The 13,509-nt window shown below is 40.6% G+C and overlaps 2 protein-coding genes across 2 annotated transcripts; one reads left to right on the top strand and one right to left on the bottom strand.

The window, feature by feature from the left end:
* Positions 1–4,881: 4,881 nt before the first annotated feature.
* Positions 4,882–8,605, bottom strand: psma4 (proteasome 20S subunit alpha 4). The gene is made up of 9 exons (XM_080843094.1): positions 8,514–8,605; positions 8,142–8,166; positions 7,666–7,708; positions 7,378–7,540; positions 7,099–7,176; positions 6,887–6,975; positions 6,194–6,324; positions 5,849–5,972; positions 4,882–5,120 (listed from the first exon to the last, which is right to left on the bottom strand). Exons 2-9 carry the CDS (start codon positions 8,142–8,144, stop codon positions 4,966–4,968), a joined length of 786 nt encoding a protein of 261 aa, XP_080699220.1. The 5' UTR covers positions 8,145–8,166; positions 8,514–8,605; the 3' UTR covers positions 4,882–4,965.
* Positions 8,606–9,620: 1,015 nt separating this feature from the next.
* Positions 9,621–13,509, top strand: slc25a44b (solute carrier family 25 member 44b). The gene is made up of 4 exons (XM_080843083.1): positions 9,621–9,761; positions 10,587–11,257; positions 11,777–11,904; positions 12,086–13,509. Exons 2-4 carry the CDS (start codon positions 10,630–10,632, stop codon positions 12,275–12,277), a joined length of 948 nt encoding a protein of 315 aa, XP_080699209.1. The 5' UTR covers positions 9,621–9,761; positions 10,587–10,629; the 3' UTR covers positions 12,278–13,509.

The raw sequence follows: 13,509 nt of genomic DNA, 5'->3' as shown, positions 1-13,509 counted from the left end.
GCCTGGCAACAAACCCAGTGTACCTTCTGCCTGACAACATTCATAGCATACCGTCGTCTACACAGCTAATATCCATCACCCAATCAGTTATGGATATAGTTAGGAAATTGAAGATGGAGGAAAGAAAACAAACTCAAATGAATATGAAGATAAACAATGTATATACAATTATGTTTATAAAAATCACACCCAAGCCCTCTGCAGGGTTACATGTTGTTCCAGGGAGGTACAAAAGCAGAATAATTTGTAATGCAATTTATATGGGACTGAGCCATATAATCATGTTGTATAACTTGATTACTCATAGCCTGGTAACACTCTGCCAAAAAATAATGTGATGCATTTTTCTGAGGTGCTTTCATCTGCTATGGGTGTTTTTTTTGGAGTAAAAGAGGTTACTTAGAGAACAGAGCCTTTGACGAGACATTCGCTTCAAACATGGTCCTCCTGCAACGCCTATCCTCAGGGCTGGAGTGGCATATCATTCATGTGGCATCTGCAATGCAACTGATAGTGATGAGTCATCCCTCCAGAGTCACACAGCACATTGGATCATGTTTTAAAAAACAACTGAACATTAACTCTGAGATGATCAGGTTGCAGTCAAAATCCATTATGATTCACAACTCTCCTGCTATGTGTTGTCCCCTATAAATTAGTTATGAGCTCCAGTGCGGCTGCACTGCAAGCAGTTTAAACCAAAGACCTAGTTGGAAGGTGTTTGAGGCCAACTACAAAGTGGGCAAAAAAGAAACTCCAGCAATATGTATATTTATCCGCTGGACAGATGTCCCAGGAGCAGCTTTCTAAGATTTGCCAGTGCGTAATACTGCTTATCGACTGCACACAGCACATCCATATAGAAAAAGAGCATTTCAGGCAGGGGAATGTTAACAAACGCATGGCACCTGAGCTGGATCATCACAATCACTAAAGATACAGAATGCGTATAATCCCTTCACGAACATAATTCACTCAATAATTTCCCCCCATCAACATTTATTAGTTTCACTGAAGTGATGTCAGAGGAATGGAAAAGATGATGATGCTGCTGCATACTACATTTAGGGCAAGAAGAAACCAAAAGGAACATTTGAAACTTAGTCATACCAAAAAGCACAACAGATGTCTACAAATATAACAGGTATCCCATTAAAATGGCTAAGCTACAGCTAAGCATACACTTGCCAATCAACCAATGAGATTGCTTAAATCTTGGCTAACACTCAGTTTAGACAAAGCACCTCAGATTTGTTTTCTGCAAACCATAGCAACCCTTATGTCCCCAAAATCATTGCACCCTCACAGCCCTCTGTGAGAAAGGCAGATTAGACAAATATGAAGCCTCTAGGCTGCTAAACAGGGGATTCTCCTCCACATTTATATCGATTAAAGTGTTTGTTTTTTTTTAGATTTGTAGTCTTCTTTCTAATAAATGCCTATGCTAGTTTGCTATAAACTGCACCTCCCTAAGTGATGGCACCACTTTGATGCCATCGACCCGCAAAATCAACACAGTCGAAAACGGTGTTAAGCAGAGAGGAGACCAAACAGCCTCTGTGTGCCTGTCAGCTGTATGACTCATAAATGTCCTTCACCTGAGATGCACGGAGCACCCAAGATCCACTGGAACACACCCAGACAGATTCCAAAACAAGATGGTTCAACACGGAATATTACTTATCAGGGTCTTCCATACAATCTCAAATTGGTGTGCCCTTCTGCTTTCTGACTGATTCAGCTAAGGTATAAGAGGAAACAAGAAAACAACAATCTCATTCGGAGCCGTCCTACAAGGCTGGGCATGGTTATATATCACACTCAGGGGCAAGCACACTTATAGGAGAAGCCCCATACCAGAGGAAATAGAGGGTCGGATATGATGCACCAAATCATTTGTCAAAGCTTTGGAGATGATCAAGGATCAGATTACCACCATAACAGAGGGGTCTTGCCGGTGTTTGTCCCATAAGCCAAGGCCTCTACATTAATAGATCCAGTTGAACAATTAATCAACTGAGAATTAACAAGGTCCAAGTGCACTTTTGAGAAAAAAGCCACCATTCTGACATTTATTTCTATTTGATGGTATTTTTATATTACATATAATATTGATTTGCACCAAATCATGTGATTTTATATGATTTGGTGCAAAATAAATCTAATTTGTGGACAGATACACCTTGTTAATTCTCAGTTACTGAAATGGCAGTGCGAAGAATGTTTTAGCGGATATAATTCCTAAATATGCTACATGCATACAATCTAATGCCTGCACAGGGTGTACATTAACATATAACGGAAATTGTTGTTTTTTGTTTACTTGACACAGCATACCTCTCCACAAGGTTTCCTTAAGATTGAAGACTCCACATGAGTTCTTGTTAGCATATAAATTAAAAAGTAGATGTCTTTTTTTAAACTAAGAATCTTGTACACACATGCTGAGATATTTACAGCCTATAGGCCACAGTTGTGCTGTAGCCCGTCATCTCTTATCTATGAGCAATTTCAAATCCCTTGGGGTCGTAGAAATGTCACGTTGGCAAACGTGTCAAAATGCCTCGCAGAGAGCTAAGTGCTTGGAAAATTGCCCACACTTTTGAGTTTGATGCGTAATCTAAGTCTATTTTGTTTGTTTTGGGCAAATAGCAAACAGCATGTTTCTGAAATGTATCCATAACTTCACTTTCTTGATAATGACTAAATTTACTTTGCCATTACAAGAGCCCTAAGTCTTTTTCGCTTCTAAACATAATCACACATTGCTCTGATGGATCCCTCAATTCAATGTGTATGCAATGTTCTGAAGTACATATCATTTACTGAAACTAAATGAATACTATGAGATTGAAACACATGTGTAGTGCATGCATATGCATACACAAGGTCACATGGCAAACATTGTACAGATGATAATTGCTACCCAGCATACGTTATGTTGACTTCAATATTTGTATTACATTCTGTGTGCTTTACTGGATTTTTTAACTGCACTGATTCATGGGATGACTCCACAATCATGATGGCAGGTAAATGTTAACTATAAACATATCCACAAGTCACTTTAAAGAACACTCATTCTTTGCCCTGTCTGAGTTACCTGAAGAGATTGTAACTGCCAGATATTTCATGCTGCTCATACTGTTTATAAAACAACAGAGCTTCAGACTTCAGACAAGTTCTCCACAAGTAATTGCTTAGGTTCAGAGTCTGTATTGACCATGCGTGCAAGGTTGCTTCCTAGGCTAATATATGACAAGACAGGCACAGCACGTGGAAGACATGTTGCAAGAGAGTCATGTGTGGCAAACCATTATCCTCAGTGGGCCTTCAAATTGCAGACTGTCTGATGCATATTACTCACTTGGTTGGCAGCACAGGGTAGTTTCATCCCTGCCCAGACATTGACTGTCTGCAATGCAAATCACAGGATATGCTTCCAGAAAGCAAGCATGAATATTTTTGTAACTATCTGGTGTTGCTCTGTGCAGCTAGGGAACAACTTCGCATTTGGCAATGCAGATGGTATTTAGCCTAGCTAATTAAACCTTAAACTCATATGAGCTTTTTGGAACAAAATATACTTCACTTCTGTGTGGTTAATTGTTTTCCAAGGTCAGTTCATAGGGCCTTTCTATTCACATCAGTTGGTTGTCAGATACATGTATACATACATGAGGACAAGATTATTAAAAACACTTGGGAAAACAAACAATTTCTTTACCAGAAAAATCTATTTTATAAATGGTCTTCATTCTAATATCAATGTGGCTCCTCGTGCACACAAAAACCATCTACATCGATTATTTAACGCCTGATGAGAAACTGCGATACTTGGAGACTCGAGATGGATTACTGCCCCGCCGTTATGTCTACCTAATAACGAGAGATGCGTCTATCAGTCCATGGTAACCTGAGTGCCAACGGCTAATTGGGAGATGAGAAATATTGAGTAAAGGGTTTTGTTTGTGGTCCTGTGATGCATTCAGACATTTTGGCATGGACAATTATCAAAATAAACGTTTTAAACAACGTTTAGTGTAAAGTCAACTTTAGTGCATGCACTACTGATACAACATGTCATTTACAGACCATTGTTTTTCCCCACAGATGTGTGTCTGGTGACCTTAACCACACCACCTTTCTGCTAGAGGACTGTGATTGTGTAGTGATTAGGTATATGTACTTGTTACACAATACACCTTTATGAGAAAAGCAACAACGCTTCTTCCATTTGAGTGATATGGCACGAGTATTATCCTCAAATTGTGTGTAATGTCATCCTTTCTCATTGCTGTTTTTGATGGAAGTTCAACAAGATGCGACCCAATAACATTATGATGTTACTTTCCATTGTGGCATGCTCACAGTGAAGAGCAATAACTCTGACGCACTGCATTTCCACATGACACGGTTTCTGCATGCTGTGCACTGTAACACAATACTTAGTAGCAATCGTTTCCCCCCTCTTCCCGAAGTTGTGTTTGCACTTCAAGGTGGCACGAAATCCGCTCCATATACAAAAGTAGTCTGACCTGTTGTGTCCAGCAGGCCTAATTTGAAATTAGAGCATGACGAGACGGGTCAGGACTCTGCCTCCACCTGCTGGCAACTACTTCAAAAATAAGCTAAAGAGGATAAAGGAGAGACTCACAGAGAGGCTCACGGAGAGGGAGAAAAAGGCTTCGGAGCTGAGCTACTTATATAGCAGCTATTGCATAGACTTATAACGATCCTCGTTAGTTGAGTTGATTCAAACGAAGGCAAAATCATCAGTAGCATTGTAAGCATTTTGTGCTGTCTATTGTGCTGTGAGAGAATGGCCTTGGAGCTTTCAAGGAAGAAAGGAATGATAAAAAGATCAGCTGGCAGACAGACTGTGTTACAAGACTTTTATTATAGAAAACTCGATCCAAACATATTCATTTAACACACATTTCCCATTAACTGAATATTTTTCTTTTACTTGTCCTTTTCCCGCTGTTCCTTGTCCTTCTTGTCTTTCTCGGCTTTGGCTTCCTCTGCCTCGTGCTTCTTGATGAGTTCCTCCACCTCTTTCTGCTTCAGCACTTTTATTTTCGTCTTCCCATTCTCTCGTGTGAGGGTGGCAATCTCCACTGGAAACAAAGAGGCAAGCCGAGTTAGACCATTGCCCTGCAAACAGCACTCCCTGTTCATCAACCTCACTGCAACACTCAGCAAAAACCACCCATCCCCAGCCGATACTCATTTGCATTTATATGTTTAGAAGTGCATGCAATAGATCATAAACAAAAGGAGGCCCACATTATCTGCCCATCTGGCATGATCATCAGTTAACTGATTACTCTGATGTATTAGCATCTTCTCATCTGATGAGGGTGCATGTTGCACAAGGACAATTTTATAGACAATTCAGACAGAAACATTGTTCACCAAACAAGTAAAGAGATCTTACAAACTGGGATGAGGTATTAAAACAGTCAATGGTCACCACCAGCACCAGTTTGGGGGAGAAACCGTATTCTGAATGCTATACTTAACAGTACTTAGGTCCTTCAAACCATCATGTCACTACTACCACTCACGTCTTTTAAAGAATATAAAACCAACAGTCTCACAAAGCCAACAATCACACCAGATCTTCATAGCTAGAGCATCTTCTTTCTGCTATGAGCCCCAGAGGCAAAAATGCTTGTCTATTCCACAGTAACCAAGTTTCTCATATCGCCCTTGTCACACAGTAGTTTCACACTCAGGCGAAGTATTAAAAAAGTTACACTTAGGTATTTAGAAGCAACCCATATGCTAACTCTTAAGGGTATACGAGTAAAACCAGTGTCAAAACTTCAGAACTAATACGTACCCTTTTCTGCAGACAATTTGCTCACATCCATTGTCTTGTTTAGGACCTTGACTGCTAATGCAAGAGCCGAGGACAGTTTCATCTCACCCTCCTTGAAATCCTGCTTCAGCATAGACACTGCAGCCTGAAACAGAGTGGAGTTGGTGAACATTTTAAACAACTACACATCTAAGATACATGCTCAATACATTTCAAATATTACTAAAGCCTCAACTGTGTGGCAAATCAAGTGTTAAATGTGTTTAGTATTTACCTAAGTACTTTTAAAAACATGTTTTGCTAGTTCAAGTACTGTTCTGTTCTGGTGAGTAATGCACATTAATGTTGTCTATAGAGGACACTTACTGCACTGTTGTTGCCAATGCATGTTGCTTTCCAGCCTCCATAGTTCCCACTTGGGTCACTCTGGTACAGCTGGAACCCGTAGTGCTTATCCCAGCCCATGTACAGCAAGGACACTCCAAAGGGCCGTTTCCCTTAAAAATATACACATTATAAACTTAATACTTTGTTAGAGTTATACACATGATAAGCCTGGAATTTAAGCACAGAGTAAATGCTCCGGAAATCAAATTAACCTTCACATTGTATTCAGCCTTTTGTACCAGTTAGGGTTAAGACCAAAAAACACTCAACCATAAGCATTACATGTTGTGTTATGGTCATAAGTGAGGGACAACCCACATATGGTTCCCACAGTTACAAGAAGGAGACATAGTTTACAAACAATATACATATACATTGACATTTGTAACCTTCAAGTGGTCAATGTCAATCTTAGTACAAGTTTATCATTAATACTTACTATTGGGACCTTAGTACAAGCTATATTTGATAGCTGTGGGTAATAATGATATGTAATATTGAGGGGAGGGCTTGGAAACTATTGACCTTGTTAATGGATAACTATATTAGAGTTCTGTCATTACAATTACAAGTGGATAATTGACTTGTCTGGATGTTAAGACAGACATGCCATCCTCCTACACAACCCTCATATGTTGATATCTAAGTCAGATTCCTTAAACCATCACTTACCACCAAACTGTGTGTAGGCCTGTTTGATGTCACACAAAGCCGTCACCAGCTGCTCACAAGGGATAGGCTCTTGATATTGCAATAAATACCTGGTTGGAAAAAAAGTTGACTTGATTTAGTCGACATTGGGACAGGGGTACCATGAGTGTTACCACGACGATGCCGGGCCACCAAGGGCTTATCATGATAAATTACAACTATTATTCACTCACCTCTGTGCAATAAGCCTCAACTCATTGGTCAACACATTCGCATCTGAGGTGATTCCAGCAACACTGCAGGCCATGTCCCTAGAGTCAACATGTTTTCAGTTACTATGCAAGCACTTTGCATGTTCATGTGCAAATGGGATGGAGTAAAGACAAATAACACACTTCACAACATTCAGATGTGCAAAAGCTATGTAGCCCATGGGAACTGAATGAAAATATAATTATAATAGTCATTCGTGCTCTTAGTGCGAAGTTTGAATATAATGCAAAGTGGCTTACTCATTCAACTTGTATATCTTCTCTGAGAAGAACACCTCATCAAGAAGCTTGTGGATATTTCTCCTCTCAGCTGCCAGCAGCACACCATCATTGGCAAGAATTCCCAAACAGGTACCAGCATGACCAATAGCTTCCATGGCATATTCCACTTGGTACAAGCGACCTACAAATGGTCAACCCATTAGTCTCACACAAATTATTCTCAAGAGTTAATTAATTTATTCAGACATGCTTAATGTGATGCTGAGATGGGTCACTGCCGGTAAGGCATTCTAAAATGGAACTTGCCTTCAGGGGAGAATATAGTTGTTCTTGAATCATATCTGCGAGACTGAAATACACAGAGTATCATTGATTTTAGAACTCCAAGATGAAGAGAAAAAAAAACATTTCTGCTGTTTGGGTCAAATTCAGTCGGTTTCATTACATTTCAGGTTGCAGTGAATTTGGTCTATGTGAAAAAGATTTCATACATTTAATCAAAAACAATCAAACACTTACCACATGATATGTCTAAGTTAGCTAGCTAACTGGCTAACACAGTTTAGACCATTTCAAAGTTAGATGTTTGTACAACACCGTTTCACTTTCGATTTAATATCATACTTAAGTCTCAATGATTGTGCATTATGTTCATGCTAACTGAATGGCTGGCTGGCTAGTGAAGCTCACTCTGTAGCTAACATCAACTAACATAACTGACAGTAAATAGACCAACATCAGTTATTTAGCATTATGATGCAAACGTCAAATGAATAACTTACCATGGCTGCCAATAATTCTGTTGACCTGCAATGGTACACAAACAATTCACTTAAATACGATCGGGGGAAAAAGAAAATGTTTATGTAACGATTTGTTCTAACCGTTGGATGTTACGTTACCGTTTTCCACATTCAATAGCTAGCTTTAGTTAGCTCGGGTATATCAATTGACGATAGCATTAGCCAACATGGTTTGCTACTGAGGACCTGAGTTAGCTAACGTTAGCCGGCTAAACAGCTAGCTCTAATGATACGCCAAATAATGCAGCTACTTGCCATTTAAGATAATCGCTCAGTGTGCTTACAACAGTATTTAACCTTACGTAAATTATATAGCCAGGGATGAGTAAGTAATATTTTTTATCTGCTTACCTCTTTACTACACGTTCGTAAGATGGGCACTTCCTTGAGGCCACAAGCAATTGTTAGCCACTCTTGACTCAACAGAATATTTCTTTTCTTTCCCTCTTTTGCAGTGCAGAGAGCCTATCGTTGTTCAGTATCTTTACTGCCACCTATTGGACTGGGGGGTGCACGAGCCTCCTCGCCACATTTCTAAGTACCAGAGAACATAATGAAAAAGGAGCTGTTTTACAGACTTAATTAATATGCATTACAAATCGTTTCAGATGTTTCATTGCATTCAACCTTTTGTACATAGATGTATAAACAAGTGGAAAATAACACCAAAACATCCAAAAGAACTCAAAGGGTAGGAAAATAGTATGTAACCTTACTGCACCACATTGTCAGGCGAATAAACTTCAAGGCCTACAGTGAGATATACAAAGGAAAATAGAATCGGTCCAACTCGAATATGTTAATGACAACATGACTTGTTATTCTCGGTTGGTACAAACAAACATTGGAAACAAATCTCTAAGATTTCTGCTGTATGGATTTTAATTAAATTATTTGGGATATTTCATTAAGCCTTTCATTACCACATTTAGAACCATGCTTTGGGCTTTATTTTAGGATATGTGTTCTATATTCAAAGTGCAAAACTACTCGCTCCTTGTTTATAATTGGTTGTAGTCATACCCAGATAGAATCAGGCTACAGTTATACTTAAAGTTAAATAGTTCCCGACCAGGAGCTCATCCCAACCAGCAGATTCTGGAAGATGTGTGGCCCAATCTGGTTTTGGAGGCAGCAAGCCCGCATCAGAACTGGGTCAGATCTGCCACAGCTTTAGCTACCTTCTAGGATGGACCTGAAGCAGTCTCAAGTTCAGTAACCACTTTTTGTATGTATGTGTGTGTTTGTGTGGATAATATATTTCAGTGACAGTTGTCAGGATGTAAAAAGTTTGCTCCAAAACCTATTGTAAGAATGTCACTTACAGTAGCAGAAACAAGACCATGTATGTTGCAAACTTAAGTTTACTTATAAATACTTTAATTCTTATCTGACCTGATTCATTGTCTACGATTTGACCTTTCACCTTTAGTGGTGTGTCAGGTCAGAGCACAATCATTGGTTGTCGGATCAGCATGCTATTCAGAGAGGAAGAGTTGCATACCTTATGGTAGCTTGAATGGTTAATGTCTCACGAACACAATGCAGTAACGTAGCCAACATTGAGATGGACTCCGAATAAAGCCTTTGTCAAACGCGGTAAGGATTTTATAGTAACTGATTTCGTAAGGTCGTGGTGCATTGTATGGCTAGCTCACAGTCATTAGCGAACTAGCTGGCTAACTGGTTTGGCAAGCTAATTGTGCTTTCCTGAGACCCGTCCCTTTTACATAAATATGTTATTACCTTGAGTGAAATGTAGCAAATGTGTGCCTTACACTGAGTGACTATTGCCAAGCAAACCATTTAAAGGATTGTTGAGTCCCTAAGCAGAGTTCAAGTCAGACATGGCGCCGGGGAACACGGTGTCCTGAAACCTCTGGTCGAGCTAACTTAGCTTGCTTGCTCGCTAATGACGTTAGCTGACTAGCCAATGTGTTACTTAACTTGCACTCTGGATTCAGAGTACAGCAGCGCAAAGACACGATACTGACAGGCTGAACCGTGCGGATTGCATTGTATGCAAATATGAGATATCTTGGGACATAGTGTTGATTGCCTGTTAATGAAAGCTATCCAGCTAGTTGCATGGAGTTTGGTTTGACGACTGCTTTGCTTTTGCTTAAGTGTTTAGCAAGGTGGAAATGGGGAGGTTAGCTATCTATGCTATGGTTACATCACAATGTTATTCAGCCTAAAATTAAATAATATCCAGCAAATCCCCGTCTAGATTAGATGAGACCATTAGATGAGTTGTATTGTTTATTATCTAGTTACTTGACCTAACTATGCGCATGTTGGCCACTGGTGCCCTTGAGTCTACCTGAATCATTCATATTGAGATCGAAAGCTAGAATTACATATTCTGGAAAAAGAATACACGCTTATACACAGTAACCTTGTTTTGATATGTGTGTCTTGTAGACAGTTTGCTGACATCTGATGTGGGGTGCTTCAAGGAGCAAGGATGCAGCAAAAGAGGAACATTCAAATCATAGAATGGGAGGACCTGGACAAGAGGAAGTTCTACTCCTTTGGGGTGTTCATGACCATGACCATCCGGGCCACGGTATACCCCGCCACCCTCATCCGCACTAGGCTGCAAGTTCAAAAGGGGAAGGCCCTCTACAATGGAACAATTGATGCCTTCTGCAAGATCGTGCGAGCCGAGGGCGTGAAGGGCCTGTACCGCGGCTTCATGGTCAACACCCTCACCCTCATCTCAGGCCAGGCGTACATCACCACTTATGAGCTTGTGCGCAAATATGTCTCCACCTACTCCTCTAACAACGCTTTCAAGTCATTGGTGGCGGGAGGCTCGGCATCTCTGGTGGCCCAGAGCATCACTGTCCCTATAGATGTCATCTCCCAGCAGCTTATGATGCAGGGCCAAGGGGGACATCTGACACGCTTCCGTGTCAAGCCAAAGCTGCCGGGGGCGAAGCACAAAGCCACTTTTGGCCAGACAAGAGACATTATCGCCCAGATCTTCGCAGTTGATGGGCTTCGGGGATTTTACCGGGGTTACATGGCATCGCTCCTCACCTACATCCCAAACAGTGCTGTCTGGTGGCCTTTCTATCACTTCTATGCAGGTAAGTTTCTATGATCAAATCAAATCAAACTTTATTTGTACGGCGCATTTCATACACGAAGGTAACACAATGCGCCTCACAGTAGGAAGGAAAGAAAAAGGGGGGGGTTTATAAATACTTGTAAAGAGACACAGATAGGAAATAAGTAAACGTTGCATAAATGTTAAATAGATACATTTTACATGATACCAGGGCACCATACTTGATACAAGTGTGGTGGGATTTTAGGGACAGAAAAACATTTCATGATGCAGTGAAATGCTTCTTAAAATTCAACAGTTATTCTGATGGACCCCCCCTCCATGAAAGCACAGCTAGCTCTCCTTTAGGTACAACTTTACAAATAGAGTGCAGGAATCAAATTGTGGGGGGAATAAAATGGTAGTGACTGACTTTTGTAGGAATACAATTCTGCTATGCCCGGTTTCAGTGAATATTCCTAGATTACAATTCATTACATGTTTGTGCTTAGGTTCCCTCACGTCTTTGTTTCTAAATCATATTGTCTCTCTCCCACAGAGCAGCTATCTAACATGGCACCTAGTAACTGCCCCCACCTGCTTCTGCAAGCCATGGCTGGACCCCTAGCTGCAGCTACTGCCTCCACGGTCACAAATCCAATGGATGTTGTCAGAGCTAGAGTCCAGGTATTATACAGTGCTGTGATTTTTTTATTTAACATTAGCCATGTTGATGTCATTTTAACAACATTACTCACTGTTTGATATGAACATTTGTTGTTGTTCTTTAACCAAATTCTGTATGAAATAATGTGGCACCTGCTTGACCAAGTGGCATCAGTGATGGAACTGTTTTTCGTCTGAACAGGTTGAAGGCAGGACCTCCATCATTGGGACATTTAAGCAGCTAATAGCAGAAGAGGGATTCTGGGGGATGACTAAGGGCTTGTCCGCCCGCATCATAGCCTCCACACCCACAGCGATAGTCATGGTGGTCGGCTACGAGACGTTGAAAAGAGTGAGCCTCCGTCCAGAGCTGGTGGATTCCAGACACTGGTAGTGGAGGTCTCATGTCCCGTGTGGTTGAGCCTGTACCACCACAGTAATGACTCATCCATACAACTCATCCTTTTCCGTCAGTCCGCCTTTTAAAAATGTGTTGCCTTGTGATATTTCATTGTGAGGTGGAGATCATTATTACTTTTATTTGTTTTGAAGGAAGAGGTAGAGAAGCTATGGTGTTGCAAGCTGATTTTAAACACCGTCTTCTTCAGTCTCCCCTGACAGACAGTCTAGGTGATGTGTAGAATGTGTCCTTCAATCTCACTCAATATTTTCAACCCCTTACCAGCTGTGAATATTTTTAAACAAGAAGACAGGGATTTAATATACCTGAACTATTCTAAATTCTAAATTGACTGCAAGTTAGCAGATGAATTGCCATATAATTGTGTTTTAAATTGAGTTGAACATAATTGACTTGTAGATTTAGAAACTGTACTGTTGTGACAGAACCCCATTCCAAATGTGTGTGTAATAGTGTTGAACTGGGTGTTGAACATGTCAGTGCCACCAGTGTTTGCTGTTGTTGTTGTTTTCGCACAAGAAAAGATGTATATTGAAATGACCAAACATCAAATTTGCTGGAGTAGGCATCTCTTTAATGGCTTAACTTAACATTTGAGTCAAATGACACAACGAAAGGACTGCAAAATGGGTTAGACCAAAGATGGCCTCTTGAGCGAGAAATCATGTCCTTTCATGAGCACTCAAAAAGTGTTTTGTGTGCAAATGCTAATCAACTGGGTGGGTGTGTATTTCTCTGGATTCACTGTAAATATGAAAGACTTTAGAAAAGAACCGCTGCTGTCATGTTCTAGTTGAAGTTAAAGGACACACAGATTATTGGCGCAGTTTGGTGTTGCCGCAGAATTGTGTTTGGATTCCCTGTGTTATTCTATCTCCCTAGCGGAACACAATGTACATTTCTCACATCAAATCAATCGTGGCACAAACTGAACCCCCCCTTTACAATGTAGAGATGGTAGTAAAAAGTGGCCTCTCCTCTCAGTTACTCATTTCAGCTCTCGGACCATTTGCATAGCACCTGGTGTTCAGATTGGACCTGCGCATTAAGCATTGTGTGTTGGAAATGTCACGAAGACAATACGTGATTGGATTGAACCGAGTGGAATGTTGAGCTTCCTACCCCTGCTGTAATGCTGTTTTTGCCCTCTAGAGGGCGCAGTAAGTGGAAGCTCACCTCTTCATGGAGGGCTGTGCACTGAACTA

This window comes from Sprattus sprattus (genome assembly GCF_963457725.1).
Source record: "Sprattus sprattus genome assembly, chromosome: 8".
Lineage (NCBI taxonomy): Eukaryota > Metazoa > Chordata > Actinopteri > Clupeiformes > Clupeidae > Sprattus > Sprattus sprattus.
This window is presented reverse-complemented; position numbering and strand designations above follow the sequence as displayed.